This window comes from Pristiophorus japonicus, chromosome 7, assembly GCF_044704955.1.
Source record: "Pristiophorus japonicus isolate sPriJap1 chromosome 7, sPriJap1.hap1, whole genome shotgun sequence".
Taxonomy (NCBI): Eukaryota; Metazoa; Chordata; class Chondrichthyes; family Pristiophoridae; genus Pristiophorus; species Pristiophorus japonicus.
In genome coordinates, this window is record NC_091983.1 from 196,806,762 (window position 1) to 196,820,282 (window position 13,521).

The 13,521-nt window shown below is 38.9% G+C and overlaps 1 protein-coding gene and 1 long non-coding RNA gene across 6 annotated transcripts in view; one reads left to right on the top strand and one right to left on the bottom strand.

Moving 5' to 3' along the window:
- Positions 1 to 4,021, top strand: part of LOC139267406 (uncharacterized) — a 34,382-nt gene extending 30,361 nt beyond the window's left edge. For 2 of the 3 annotated variants that reach the window (XR_011593896.1, XR_011593894.1), the window contains 2 exons: positions 897 to 1,043; positions 3,653 to 4,021. This is a non-coding gene — a long non-coding RNA (uncharacterized lncRNA). The remainder of the gene's footprint in view (positions 1 to 896; positions 1,044 to 3,652) is intronic. The other variant, XR_011593895.1, reaches the window with a different exon arrangement.
- The window catches only part of slc22a16 (solute carrier family 22 member 16), a 115,824-nt gene that overhangs the window by 51,173 nt on the left and 51,130 nt on the right, over positions 1 to 13,521 (bottom strand). For 2 of the 3 annotated variants that reach the window (XM_070885680.1, XM_070885681.1), the window contains 2 exons: positions 5,470 to 5,549; positions 4,594 to 5,067 (listed from right to left, as the gene is read on the bottom strand). In XM_070885680.1, the coding sequence (XP_070741781.1) occupies positions 4,594 to 5,067; positions 5,470 to 5,549 (554 nt within the window). Of the gene's footprint in view, positions 1 to 4,593; positions 5,068 to 5,469; positions 5,550 to 10,049; positions 10,544 to 13,521 lie in introns of those variants that run through there. The other variant, XM_070885679.1, reaches the window with a different exon arrangement.

Sequence of the window (13,521 nt, forward strand, 5' to 3'; positions counted from 1 at the left end):
ACTCTCAGCTGTACTGAGCAGGTGAGGTGCCTTCTACTGGGCAAAAAATTGGAGGTGGAGTTTTGTCCTCGAGATGCAACTGCGTAGCTCGTAGCAGCATTGGTGGATCCAGGAGTAGGTCATCAACTATACTCTTAGTTGTTGATTGCGTGTGGCTTGGTTAAAGAGAGAGAAATGGAGGTATTTCATTCTCCTAAAAAATTTATATTTGGGCTTCTGAAGTACATGATATCCTAAATTTAAATTTGTGAAGTCAGAAAACAGATTTCATAGAATAGGGTACATTCAGAAAAACACCATAGGCCCGAATTTGGTGCATCCACTAGCCCAAAGGAGAACACAACTATGCTGCTCCTTCACACAAGTGTGTTAGGAATTCGAGACATACCACCAGTGAACATAAGTTCGAATGACAACTCCCAACGATACCACCAAGTATAAAAATAAAGCAATGTGCTGCTACTCTAGCCAGAGACCCTAGCTGTCTCACACTTTAATAGTGGGAAAACTAGCAATGAAATATGGAAAATTATGACACATAATTGGCCTCTGTTGGTGTGTCCATGGTCATTTTCAAAAGGATACAGGGACCCAAATTCAACAGTGGCTCAAGTCTGGGTATTTATGAATAAAGCCCAAATAATGAAATATGGGTCAATATGGACTAAAATTGAGTTCAAATATTTATCAATAGCCCATTTCATTATTATTCATTGGCTGATCTTTCACAGCATTCCTCATGGTGAGAAGGGTATTATCAATAAAATGTAAGGGAAAGCATGACCTTTAAAGGAAGTGAGTGCATTATGTGAGACTTGTTATATATTATACTAGTAAATTGCATGTGGCATTGCCCAAGATCAGTTGATGAATTTAAGTTTTCTTTTTCTTACAAGATAGTGACAGAGTTGGGTGACAAACTTCAAAAACTCACTCCACATAGCCATCGAGAGCCTGCAACTACAATGTGACCACTGACAATAGAATCAGATGGGAAATATTGACATAGCAATTATATCAACAAAATATGTGACAACAGTAAGGTTAGTGGGCAGGAAGTGGATGCCATCTGCAAGATTTTTAGCAATGTATAGATTATTGACTTTAATAACCAATTAGGTGTTGCTGGGGAGGGGGATTTGGAATGGTTCAGTCTCCTCTCTCAGGCCATTGACCAGAGCTTTTATCAGTATTATTCATAGCATACTATATATACTTGTGCATAGGACTAGAAATTTGCATCCTTTTTGGGCCTAAAAATAGGTGGTAATTGTTTTATATGTGCGTCATATTCTCCCTCAGGTTTCCCTATTGGCTAGTTCTCTCTCATTTCACTAAAGATGGTGCCCCAAGCACACTATAAACATTGCGTTCCTAGCAGCTACTGCTGCCAGCTGTTGTCTGCGCCATGAGTGCTGTGATCCTTAAATGTCAATTTTCTCTCCTGACTGAAGTTCAAGCTCCACTGCTGATTTAACATTGGGAGACAGATGGATGTAGGAGAGGAAATTTAAAGTCACTCGTAAGAGCCAGAGTATGTCAGGACAAAGAGCTACAATTTAAACATCACAGAGCTGCAGAAGTAGATCAACAGCAGATAGGAATCCACTGACTAAAAGAGAAAGAAAGAGAAATGCATTTGGAGACAGGCGCCCATATTGTAAAAGAGTTCTGGGTTTCTTGGTTACATTTTGAGGGGCTGTTTTATTCGTAGTTGCCTTATACTTAAGTATACACAGTACGTTACCCATCAAAATGGTAGAGTGCTCCAATCCTTGCACCAAAAATTCTCAAAACTTTCCTTGTTCCTTTGCTATTTTCTGACTTTTGAGACCAAAATCACCACTTTTGTTTTAAAATGAGATCCGTTCCCATGCATCCCAGATTGACCACCAGTAGGTTGTGCCAGACAGCCAGAGTGTGACAGGTAGTCTAATTTTTCCTCCTTGAGGCTCCAATTGGAGTCTTTTGCTTAGAAATGATGTAAAACTATCACGTGTTACCACATCGCCATGCATTTATTAGTAAACCAGATTCAGCATGATCATAATAAAAACAGAGAATGCTGGAAATCTCAGTGGGTCAGGCAGTATCTGTAGAGAGAAAAACAAAGTTAATGTTTTGGGTCAACGACCCTTCGTCAGAACTGCCGAATGTTCGAAAAGAGCACATTCTTAAGCACTGAAGGGGGGCAGGGGGAAAGAAAGAACAAAAGGGAAGGTCTATGACAGGGTGGAAGGTTGGAGAGATTAGAGAGACAAAAGGGATGATGGGCCGAATTGAAATGGTAATGACAGAAGTTTAAAAAAGTTAAGGTGGACAGGGTGTGAATGGCGGAGTAATGACCAGCTGCCATTAGAGACAAAGAGAAAAAAAGAGAAGGAAGAAAAAAAACATAAGATGGGGAGGGGGGGGGGAAGGGAGCCAAAGATCGCCAGAGGTTATGCTCTGAAATTGTTGAACTCGATGTTGAGTCCAGAAGGCTGTAAAGTGCCTAGACGAAAGATGAGATGCTGTTCCTCGAGCTTGCTTGAGCTTCATTGGAACAGCGGAGGAGTCCGAGGACGGAGATATCAGAGTGGGAGTGGAGTGGAGAATTAAAGTGACAGGCGACCGGAAGTTCAGGGTCACACTTACGGACTGAACGGAGATGTTGAGCAAAGCGGTCAACCAATCTAGGCTTGGTCCCGCCAATATAGAGGGAACACATCGCGAGCAGCGAATACAGTATACAATTGAAAAAAGTACAAGTAAATCGCTGTTTCACTTGGAAGGAATATTTGGGACCCTGAATAGTGGGAAGGGAGGAGGTAAAAGGACAGGTGCTGCATCGCCTGTGCTTATACGGGAAGCTGCCATGGGAAGGGGAGGGGTTGCTGAAGGTGATTGTGGAATGGACCAGGGTGTTGTGGAGGGAGTGGTCCCTTCAGAATGCTGAGAGGGGAGGGGAGGGGAAGATGTGATTAGTGGTGGGATCACGCTGGAGGTGCCGGAAATGGCGGAGGATGATACGTTGAACGTGGAATGAAAGGTGAGGACAAGGGGAACTCTGTCGTGTTTCTGAGAGGGAGGGGAAGGGTTGAGAGTAGAGTTGCAGGAAATAGCATGATCAATCCAGTTGCCAAAGAATGTTAAGCTCATAGCACAAATGCCCCAGTTACATGGTATTAGAGAAAGTGGGAGGTCTTAAGTCTGTTGCAATCGGATCTCCAACATGCAATATAATCTTTAGGAGTCATGTGCGGTGAGTGAGAACTGGTGAATCTTAGTAGGTTGGTTTCTGTTTCCGATCCTCTGCCTATATAGTATTCAGCAGATACAAAGCCAAATCAGCACAATTTTGCCGATCGCACTCTCTCATAATATGTGCAGTGGACATTGTTTAGCTCATTGTCAGTTGTGCTCTTGCTACAGGTTTTCCAAAAAGTGCTTTGCATTTTCAGATGCATACAACATACATGCATGCACATGGCAAAAAGAGATAGACTGGTCATTCATCTCACTGATGATTTGGCACCTTGCTCGGTGCACAATATTTGGCTGCATATCAACAATGCACTTCCAAGTAATTCAATGAATATCAAGTGCTTTGGGATGTTTCTGAGAGATATATTAAGGCGCTTATGAATGAAAATTCTTCTTTCTTTTGCAGTTGGTGTTTTGTGGGAACTTAGCATCTGAATAGAGCTGCACCTGACATGGGAATACTTGATACTTTCACAGTACACAGAAGGAAATTTAATTCAGTTATGCAATTGTAAGAAATGGACAGACACGTGGAACAGCTATGGGATGCAGATAGTTAATCGTATGCTCGTGGCTGAGACCGAAATTACAAGAATATAAGGAAAAAGCGATTAACCCTTGGTACTGCAGTCGGAGAAGGGACCCGATCTGGTCAATCAGACCCAGAGGACCTGCAATCAATGTGGCCTGACCGCTCGTGGGCTATTGCATGTAAAAGTTAATGATCACTGTGTAAAGCCATAGATTTTTTATTTGAGCATAGTAAGTGCAAGAAATACCAATCAATTGCTAATAAAGTTAGAGTTGGGTCAGATTTGATCTTGTCAGAGTATTCTTCAGTCAGTCTATGGGTCTGAACTCCCTTGCAAGAAAGCAAACTCTTACACAATAGAATCCTAACTTCTTATAATTAGCTAATTACTGAAAGAAAGTTTCAAAATGTAAACTTTCCAAAAGCAGCAACTAGGGCTGATACACGGCAATGCAACATCAACATGCTGTACTACAGAGTGTTAGAATGCGATTTCTCACAAAGTGAGTTCTCCAACTGAACAATGCTGTGGTGGGAAAGCAGTAAACAAAAGGCGAATTGCTTTACAACAGAGAAGGGAAAATCAGAGGGGATAATTGCCCTTGCTCACACTATTACACATCCTAGTAGTCAGTTAGAGAAGAGCACTGGTAGAGGCCCGAGAGCAGGTTTCCAGTCTGCCAACTCAGCCGGGGAAAGGATGTGATGCTGGGAAATGTTTAAAAGAGGGGTGGGGGGGCGGAGAAAGAGAAAATAAATTACAAATAAAACTTCAATGAGTTGTCAACAAAATTAGCAACAATAGAAAGAATTACCTGTCTGCAATGTCCCCAAATACCACAGCCCCGAGCAGGACTCCAAGCATAAAGATAGGCTGGGTAAGTTTTGCCAACCATTCTCTGTCACAGACCAGGTCCCACTCAGTCACAATGCTACTTTCAATATGGCTTGGATCATAGTTAAAACCGTCAGAGCAGGAAAAGCGTGTCCTGTTGCCTTTAAAGTAATTCACCAGCTCGAAGCTCCCAATTCTTTTGAAGCGACTACACTGCTCGGCCTCCCAGATCTCTCCATTTTCCATCTGAGCGATAACACGGCGTGATCCTGGAGCCCACAAGTTCCACAGATCCCCTGGGTCAGCTGTAGTATTTGAAACGAGGATTGTGGTCACATTTCCAGGTAACTTGCAGACGAACTGTGGTGTTACAGCAAGAAAGACTGAGGCCAAGTAGTGGATCCCACATGCTATAGTTTGGAAATTGACTACAAAATACACAGCAGCTTGGAATCTGGAAAATACAAAGACATTTTGATTAGTAGAAAATAAAAACAGAGCTGCACAGAATAATGTTTTAAACATAACTTCATTACTTAAAAAAATAAGCAACTTGTTCTCATAAGATCAACAACTAGGAGTGAAAGGGAATTAAAACCTAGTTTATTTTTAGTTTACCTTCACAGTCTTAAAATATATGTTTACCATTCAGATCCTTTAAAAAAAATGGTTTTCCCTGTTTAAACTGCACATCAGGAATGACAAGAGTTTTAAGACAAAATTACCTTTAGTCTTAAATACGACTGTGTGTGCTCCTTTAGTAGCTACCAAGCAATGTCCCTGAGCAAAAGCTTAGTTTTGTTTTCATTGAAAGAAAATAAACAAAAGCCAAAACGAATAAGTGTAAAATATTTACCTTCCAAAGTGGCCAAGTTTGTCAAAGAGCCTTTCCAGGGTCTGTGGAGCCATGGAGATTAGTGGTACTTGCTGCCCTGCCTTTCCAGAAAGAGTGAAAGTTTAAGAGGACTGAAGGTAATGGGAGATTTGGCATGAGGACAAAGTAATAAGATAAATGGGGTATGGAGCAGTTTGAACTCCTCCCACAACCCAGTGAAAAAAAACACACATTGCATATACAAGAGAAATAAACCATACAGTTACTTTCTTTCCTTTGAATATTCACTTTTTAAAGCATAAAAATGGTTAAAATATTAATAAGTTACCTTCAGTGTACTGTCCCTAACAAACATCTTACTCCTGCTTAAAGACACATCCATTCTCCACCCCCTCCCCCCGCCACCATCATCATCCACCCACCCACCATCCAAGTACACCTTGCTTATTCTCACCCTGGATCAAAATTGATAAAATGTTTAATTCAGCGACAGCTTTGGAATACTGAAGTTACATTTTTTTCGTTTTCCAGAGCCTACTGAACTCTATAACAATGTCATTTGAAATATTTCATATCGAACAGATCATTTTTTTTGTTCCCCCATCAGGTTTACTTACCCTACATTTTATCACCGGTACTTGAGGGTCCCGTCACATTTTGAACTTATGAACCTGATCTGAAAGCTGCATGACACAGTCATTGGAAAAAGTGTTACTTAACTTTTCATCGTTTTAGCACAGTACTGTAGGGGCATGACAGCTCTGTTCCAACAGCAGCTTCTTGTTACATTTTAAGCTGTTTTTTATTCAATTGTGTGTTTTGTTACTCTACAGAGGCTGCTGTGTGGTAACTTGTGTCCCCCAACGTTTCATAAACCAATGATTACAATTTTTAAAACATTTTTTTAAAAACTTTTACCTGACTTAGATTGACATTTAGATCTATGTAAATATTTGCACCAGTAGTCTAAAAGGGCACCATGTGATCTGTATTTTTTTTAACCCCAGTAGAAGCAAAAATCATTTTGCTTCATACTGGAGACTACACACAGTTGTGCAATTTTTGGTTATCTTGTGGCATGTGATAAAATAAAACATTAAAAAATGGAGCCTCCCTTTCCTGAACTTTTTATAAACTTAAACTGAAACAGATTAGAAATTGTGCTCTGTCCCTTGTTTGAATTTCTGCAGTTATTTCATTCTCCTTTAAGGCTACCTAACCTTTGGTGTACTTTCACTGTAAAATATTTCCCCCATATGAATTGTGAAAAGAAAATCTACTTCCTATTAGGAGAAGTCACACACTATTACTGTGCAATAGGTTGTTGGGATTCATGTTCACTAGAGAGACATTCTGCAGACATAAAGGATCAACACACTGCCTGGGTATTCTAGAGTTAGTTAAGAACTCACACGTACTATGACTCAGCACCTAATCTTCTCCACTGATCTATGCTCCCTCCATGAGCGCTGTTCACTCGTGGATCCATAGCACAAGTCAGTGGAGCAGTTCTCTCCCAGCTGTGACACCCACATGATGACTTTGAGTCGGCTGTTAATAAGAATTAAATTGTGTACATTTTTCTCAAAAGGCAAAATATTTTAAAAACGATATAGGAACGTGTTCCCCTTTAAGATATGGTTCACTTTTACTTTTTTTCTAAATCAGCCATGCACCCACAGGACCATCTCTATAGCAGATTGACTCTAGATAGTTTCTGCTCATTACTCAGTTACATGCAATTCATGTAGGACAACGGATTTCTTGACAAAAATATGACTTGTTCTTAGAAAGTTTAGGCATAAAATTTAGTCTTTATTGTTTCCTACAAAAACTTCCCCTCAGTGTGTCTTTTGAATACTTTAACCTTTTTAAGTCACAATTCAATTTTTTGGAAAATATTTTAATTTTATACCAATATTATCTTACAGCTAGAAAACAGTGCTTCAGGTAAATCAAGAACTAACAATAACAGTAATAACAATGAAATATACAATGATGGAGCTTGAGAGGCATATCACTGGAAATGAGATACATTAAATGCAGCTTCAGTATACACTTTCATATTTGTATTAATCTTCTGCATCAAGTTTTCTCTAAAAGATTTCAAAATACTGCACAGATTTCTAGGTAGGGATAGATGGTTGAAAAATTGCGATATAGTGTACTGTAAGTTAAAGGTAAGAAAATGTCTTAATCTGTTAACTTTTTGGTTGTAACCAGTAAGTAATTTGGTTCTCTCACACTGCCCGTCAGGTCAAAGCCCCATCTCTTTTGCTTTATTCTAGCGGTTATGGAGTTTTATTCTTTATTGCACCTGGCCTATTTGAAGAACATTGTTAAACCCTAATCTATTTAATCATTTGCCATTTCAGGATCTTCCATAGTTTTCTCTGATTCTCGTGTTAAATGATCTGGCACATTATTTCATATAATAACGTATTTGTTTCCAAAACTTACAAAGTGACGTTCCCTGTTTTAAGTATTAGTGACAAGAACCTCTGCCATTTCGAACTGCGCTGTGTTCTGCTGATTGGATAGTTATGCCACTGATGTGGGCCTATTTTCTGATAAGCACAGCTTACTGCATTTTCCAACAGCAGAAAGTTAAGTAATTCAATTAGAAAGACATTGCAATAATCCATTTTAACTAACTAGAAATGACTCGCATGACTTCTATATTTTACTGCCTGGCAATAATACCAACATTAGAACACCACAGAAAATGGTAGAGAAGCAATGAGAAAGCCACATTTCACAGAGGCAGAAGTAAAAATGTCTACAAATGATGCCATGGCTAGAAGAGTCTCAGTATTTGCCACATCTATGCACCCAGGGACATGCAGGCAAGCATGGGAAGAAATAGTAAAGTGGTTGATCGCTATCCCTAGGAATAAAAAAAGCCACTGTGATGATCTAAAAGAGTTAATGATGTTACAAAAAGGAAAAACAGCATATAAATGTAAGGCTACATGTGCAACTCAGAAAGAACCCAGCAACAATAGGGAGCTCAATAAGAATGTGTGTCTGCTATCTTCTCCCTGGAAACTCAGGAGCTTATGATCAGGGGAACTGATTCACTGATTCTAGATAACATTGTCAAAATAATTACTATTACATTGAAACTGTACACTGAAACAGTTTCTTAAAATGTAAAGGTGACACGATAATGGATCAACTACTACAGTGTGAACACCTTCTATTTATAGATGTACCAGGATCACCTGGACTTGCCTGCACCAGTTCTGCCACATAACTTATACAGAAAGCACTACCACAACTACTAACCCTACAGCATCCATCAATAGCAATAGCACAGAGAGGCTGTATCATCACAATAGCCACATTATAACCAGCTACACAACATAAGCACTAACGGCTCACTGCAGATATTGAACTGCACCAGGAGGAAAGCACCCTATTGGTTCACAGGTGGTGACATACAGCTACTGTACAGCAGGAGTTATTGTCTAGTGCAATTATCTACTGGCCAAAACTGCTTGGCAGCTTAAGATGTTAGAAGTAGGCAAAACAGACCTACAAACATGCAGTGGAGCAAACCATGCAGGAACTGCACACTGACATGCATAGTGCACTGGCCTTTTGTTTGACTGGAATTTAATTCATTATGGAGCACAATATAAATAACCTTGTTGACCGTATGCAATCTGAGCTCACTGAGGGTTTTTATCAGCCTTAGTGAGGGATTGCAAACTACTCTGATACATGCTTCTATGACATCGGAGCTACAAGGCAAAATGCTCCAATTGTGGCTGTTGTCGATATCAGGGAAATGCTCCAACAAAATCAGTGCGTGGAGGTAGCAAGACATTGGACAATACTTGTATTCTGCTCTCCTGACCGGGTCTTTCAGAAATTAGGGATGTTATCCACATTGATCTTTAACCAGTCAAATCAGTTAGCTGGGCGCCTTCTAAAATCTGAAAATACATTTTAACATTTAACATGAGGACTCTCTGGTTACTGTCTGTGGCTGAGACTGTATTGAGTGACCTTGGTGTAGAAATTCCAGCAGAAGCCATAAGGCTGTCCTCTGAAACCGCTGTAGGCACTAAAGAACTAATGGTGTCAGAATTATTACTCAGTGACACTATAGCCTCCATCACTCCCATATATGACACTTACCAAACTGATCTGGATGACAGTCCTTCTACTGGCAGTGCCAACAATGGGGTCACAAAAATCACAGCCACCAGTTCATACATATATTAAGGAGCAGTTCTAAGACATATGAAGTATCACAATTAGAAACTGCATACACATTATTTAAAAACACTTATAAATGGTTACTAGTTTATGATTTTTGTTATTCAGTCAAGAAACTGGATTATTTTATTCTCTGATACAATGTCTCTTGAAGCTCAAGTCATTGGTAACTTTTAACTCTATTAGTGCAAAAATGAGGTAAACCTATTGTTGTATTTAAACATAGCTTTTTTTTCCCCCCCAAATAAAATATCAGTTTTATTGCTTTCAGATAATTTATCAATGTCTTTTGGATGACTTGAATGTGACCATGGGAAAGGGTGAGAGAGCTTTAAGTAAACAATGCATCATTAAAATTTGAACTAGTCTCTCACCATGGTGTCTCCCTGTCTCAGGATGTTCGAAGTCCTCTTCGTCCACTGCCAGAACACAGCCATTCTTCTTGTATGTCGAGATTTAGGCCCTTCTAGATTTCAATGTTAAGCAGAATCCATATGGCATACTTTGTGTGGTGAATAATGTACAGCACCTCCAGAATCATGCAAAACCAAGGATCAAAATTGATTTTTCTAATAGCTTATATATACTTGTGTACCTAGTTATATCTGTACTCAGCCTGTATTTACAGGAAATTCAAAGGTGTCATAAGTTGTGGCTTCATAGATTATAATGTTGCTTCCTCCAAAAACCAGTCAAGGAATGCTCCTTCCATTCAAACGAACTGGGTGTACAACACTATCCAAGAATAATGGGTCATGTATTGACACTGGATATTTCAGAGAACTTTGGAGAATTATGTTTACTAAAGAAAGCACTTGCAGTAGACATATACCACTGGATTGGCTGGCTGAACCCATATCTATGTGTGGGTACAATCAACCACTAACAGTACTTTGGGAAATCCAACAACTGCATTAAACTTTTGCTGTAAGGCTAACTGTTTCTATGCCAGCTCACTGGATCACAAAGGGATGTAGTTGATAGTGCAGTGCAATGTCACAGTAGTTTCCTCCACCTACCTGCAGGGAGGTTGTTATCATTACAATATTCACATTATCGCCACCTGAGCACTTACGACTCACTGCAGATATTGAACTGCACCAAGAGGAAGGGCATGTAAAGCATTGTATTGGTTCACAGGTGACGACATATAGCGACCGTACAGCAGGAGTCACTGTATAGAGCAATTGCCTACAGGACAAAAACTGCCAGTTATATAAATGTATAGTATATCACTTTTCAGTAATAGGCTGAGTACCTAGAGTCACTACAAAGGAATCAAGATCTTGTGGCAACATCTAACTGATGTTGGTCAATGTTGTCCTAATTAAGCCTCAACCTTCAAATACAATCCTTCTCCAATAAGCAAAAGTATTTCATCCTCTGATGGTGTACCCTTTGTCCAGGATAAGGTATTTCAGCATTAAACTTCCTTCTTTCCCACCTCAGTCTCAGATCTTTTTTATCCAGCACCAACAAAACAGCTATCCCTCCTATCTGTAATGAGGGTTGCATGTCCAATTGTACTTCTGGCATACCTATATTATGTTTTGTTTAAAAAGACAGAAAATGGAAGCTTTGTTATTCAAATGACACGTATCCTCAGTAATTAGTTCAACTGGTGTTTTTAATTTAACAGCAGTAATTATTAAATGATGTCTCAAATCTTTGTTAGAAAATATGGTGTTAGTAATACCAACAAAATTATTCTTACTGCCAAAATTTGCATTTTCCTATGGTAGTAGCATTTCTGCACATCAACTAGTTGATACTCCCTCCCTGCAGCTATCATGGCAGGGGTTCATTTTGCACCTCTTTGCATGAACAGCACCATTTTGTTTAAAAAGAGGCCTCAAATTCAAGACTATATGAATAAACCTAAAGCATAATGAATGAGATAAAAGGACATTACTAAATGTACAACTATTTCCTTTTATAGATTGGGGAACTATGTGGGGACATTCAAGTAGAAAGGTCATCCTCACAGGTTAGGAAGGAATTTGACTTAGACAAATCTGATTTTTGTAGAATATTGCAAATTAAACTCAACCAATATCAAAATACAAATCCAGTCACACCAACTGAGCTTGACCTCTTTTTATTAAAAATTGCAGTACAGCAAAACTAATTTCCATAAGGCATATTCTACTGTGAGGTAATGTATTTGAAAATAAGGAGCTTCTTAAATCCACCAGGCAGAAGGTCTTGGGACTACCCAATAGATAATGAAGTCTCCTGGTCCTTAGTCCTGAAGAAGGTAAACAAACTTTCCACCTGCAATCAGATGAAAGAGAACCATTTCAAAACTCTTGACAGAACCATTCTCCTCCTCCCCTTTCTAGCTGAATAAAATCTCGAAAATAAGACGCATTGCGCGGGTGCAAAGTTGAAATGGAGCCAACCCATGTTCTGGTCTCAGCTAAACTATTTCCTAATGTAACTGAGTCACCCATTAACTACAGTAAATGAAATTGTGAAACTATATCCAGAGTTCTACTTACTCATTATATAAGACCATCTACAAGTGCCACAGAATATTCGTTTTAGAAATATACCTTTTTGGCTGTCAAAAACATCCGTGAGACGGTGCCCCTCAAACCCAATCAACTCAATAGACTTAGCTCATGAAAAACCGTAATTTCTTCTAACCAATGAGATAATTTTCCATCTGTCTGCTCAAGTGTTGTTGAGGAAAGGGCACAATCTTAATGGTCACAGTAACTGGTATTGTGCCACACATCACATTTCCTTCCAGTCAGTTATAGAACTGCACTGATAAAGGCCCATGAACAGGTTAAAAGAGAACCCTCTCAATTAAGGTATGGTGTGTGCCATAAGGGACCAAAAGAGGCATTTAAAAATATATATATATTCCAGCAACCCACACCTGCATGAACCATTTAGTTCAAAATAAGCCTTATGGTATTTAATACCAAAAGATTACATGGCACTATTTTGAAGAGGAGCAGGGGAGTTATCCCCTGTGTTGTGGCCAACATTAATTAACATCACGAAAACAGATAATCTGATCATTATGATATTGCTGTTTGTGGGAGTTTGCTGTGCACAAATGGGCTGCCATGTTTCCTACATTACAACAGTGACTACAGTTCAAATGTACTTCATTGGCTGTAAAGCACTTTGGGATGCCCTGAGGTCATGAAAGGCACCATAGAAATGCAAATTCTTTCTTTTCTTTTTAGTTTACATTGTTGTTAAGTATACACAGTATACTAGATTCTATTAAGTATACACAGCTCCCTGCTCACACAAGTGCTAAAAATGGAATTGATTACCACACATTTTGGTGTTTTACAAAAGTGGGTATTAGATGTGGAATCAGGTTTGGTTTACCATTTATAGAACAGTAATTTGCTACATATTGATCATCAACTGGGTTTAATGGATTATCCTGATTATTTATTTTGTTTATAAAAAGCACAAATTGCTAATTGTTGTTTTCCATTTTCTTCCAAGAGAAGAGTGAGTTCTATCTGGACCATTTGTTTTTTTAATTTTTTAATCTGATTATTGATTATAAACTAAGAAAAAAGTTAGAAACGCTATTTGTACATATGTTTTGCAAAGTTCTTCAAATCAGTCTCTGGTTAATATCTTGGGGGTTTTAGAGTTGCTATTTTTTAAGTCTTCCTGAAGACTGCTAATTTGGCCCCTTCCCAAAAAAGTGAAATTCTGAACTGAAAACCTATTTATTCCCCAACATTAAAGAGATGCTCTACGATCTATTGCTTCTCGAAATGAATCGTTAACATTCTGGCCATAAATTTACTCATCCATCAATAACTTTTTTTGTTTGAATACATTTTTGTGTAGGAGATTGAACGA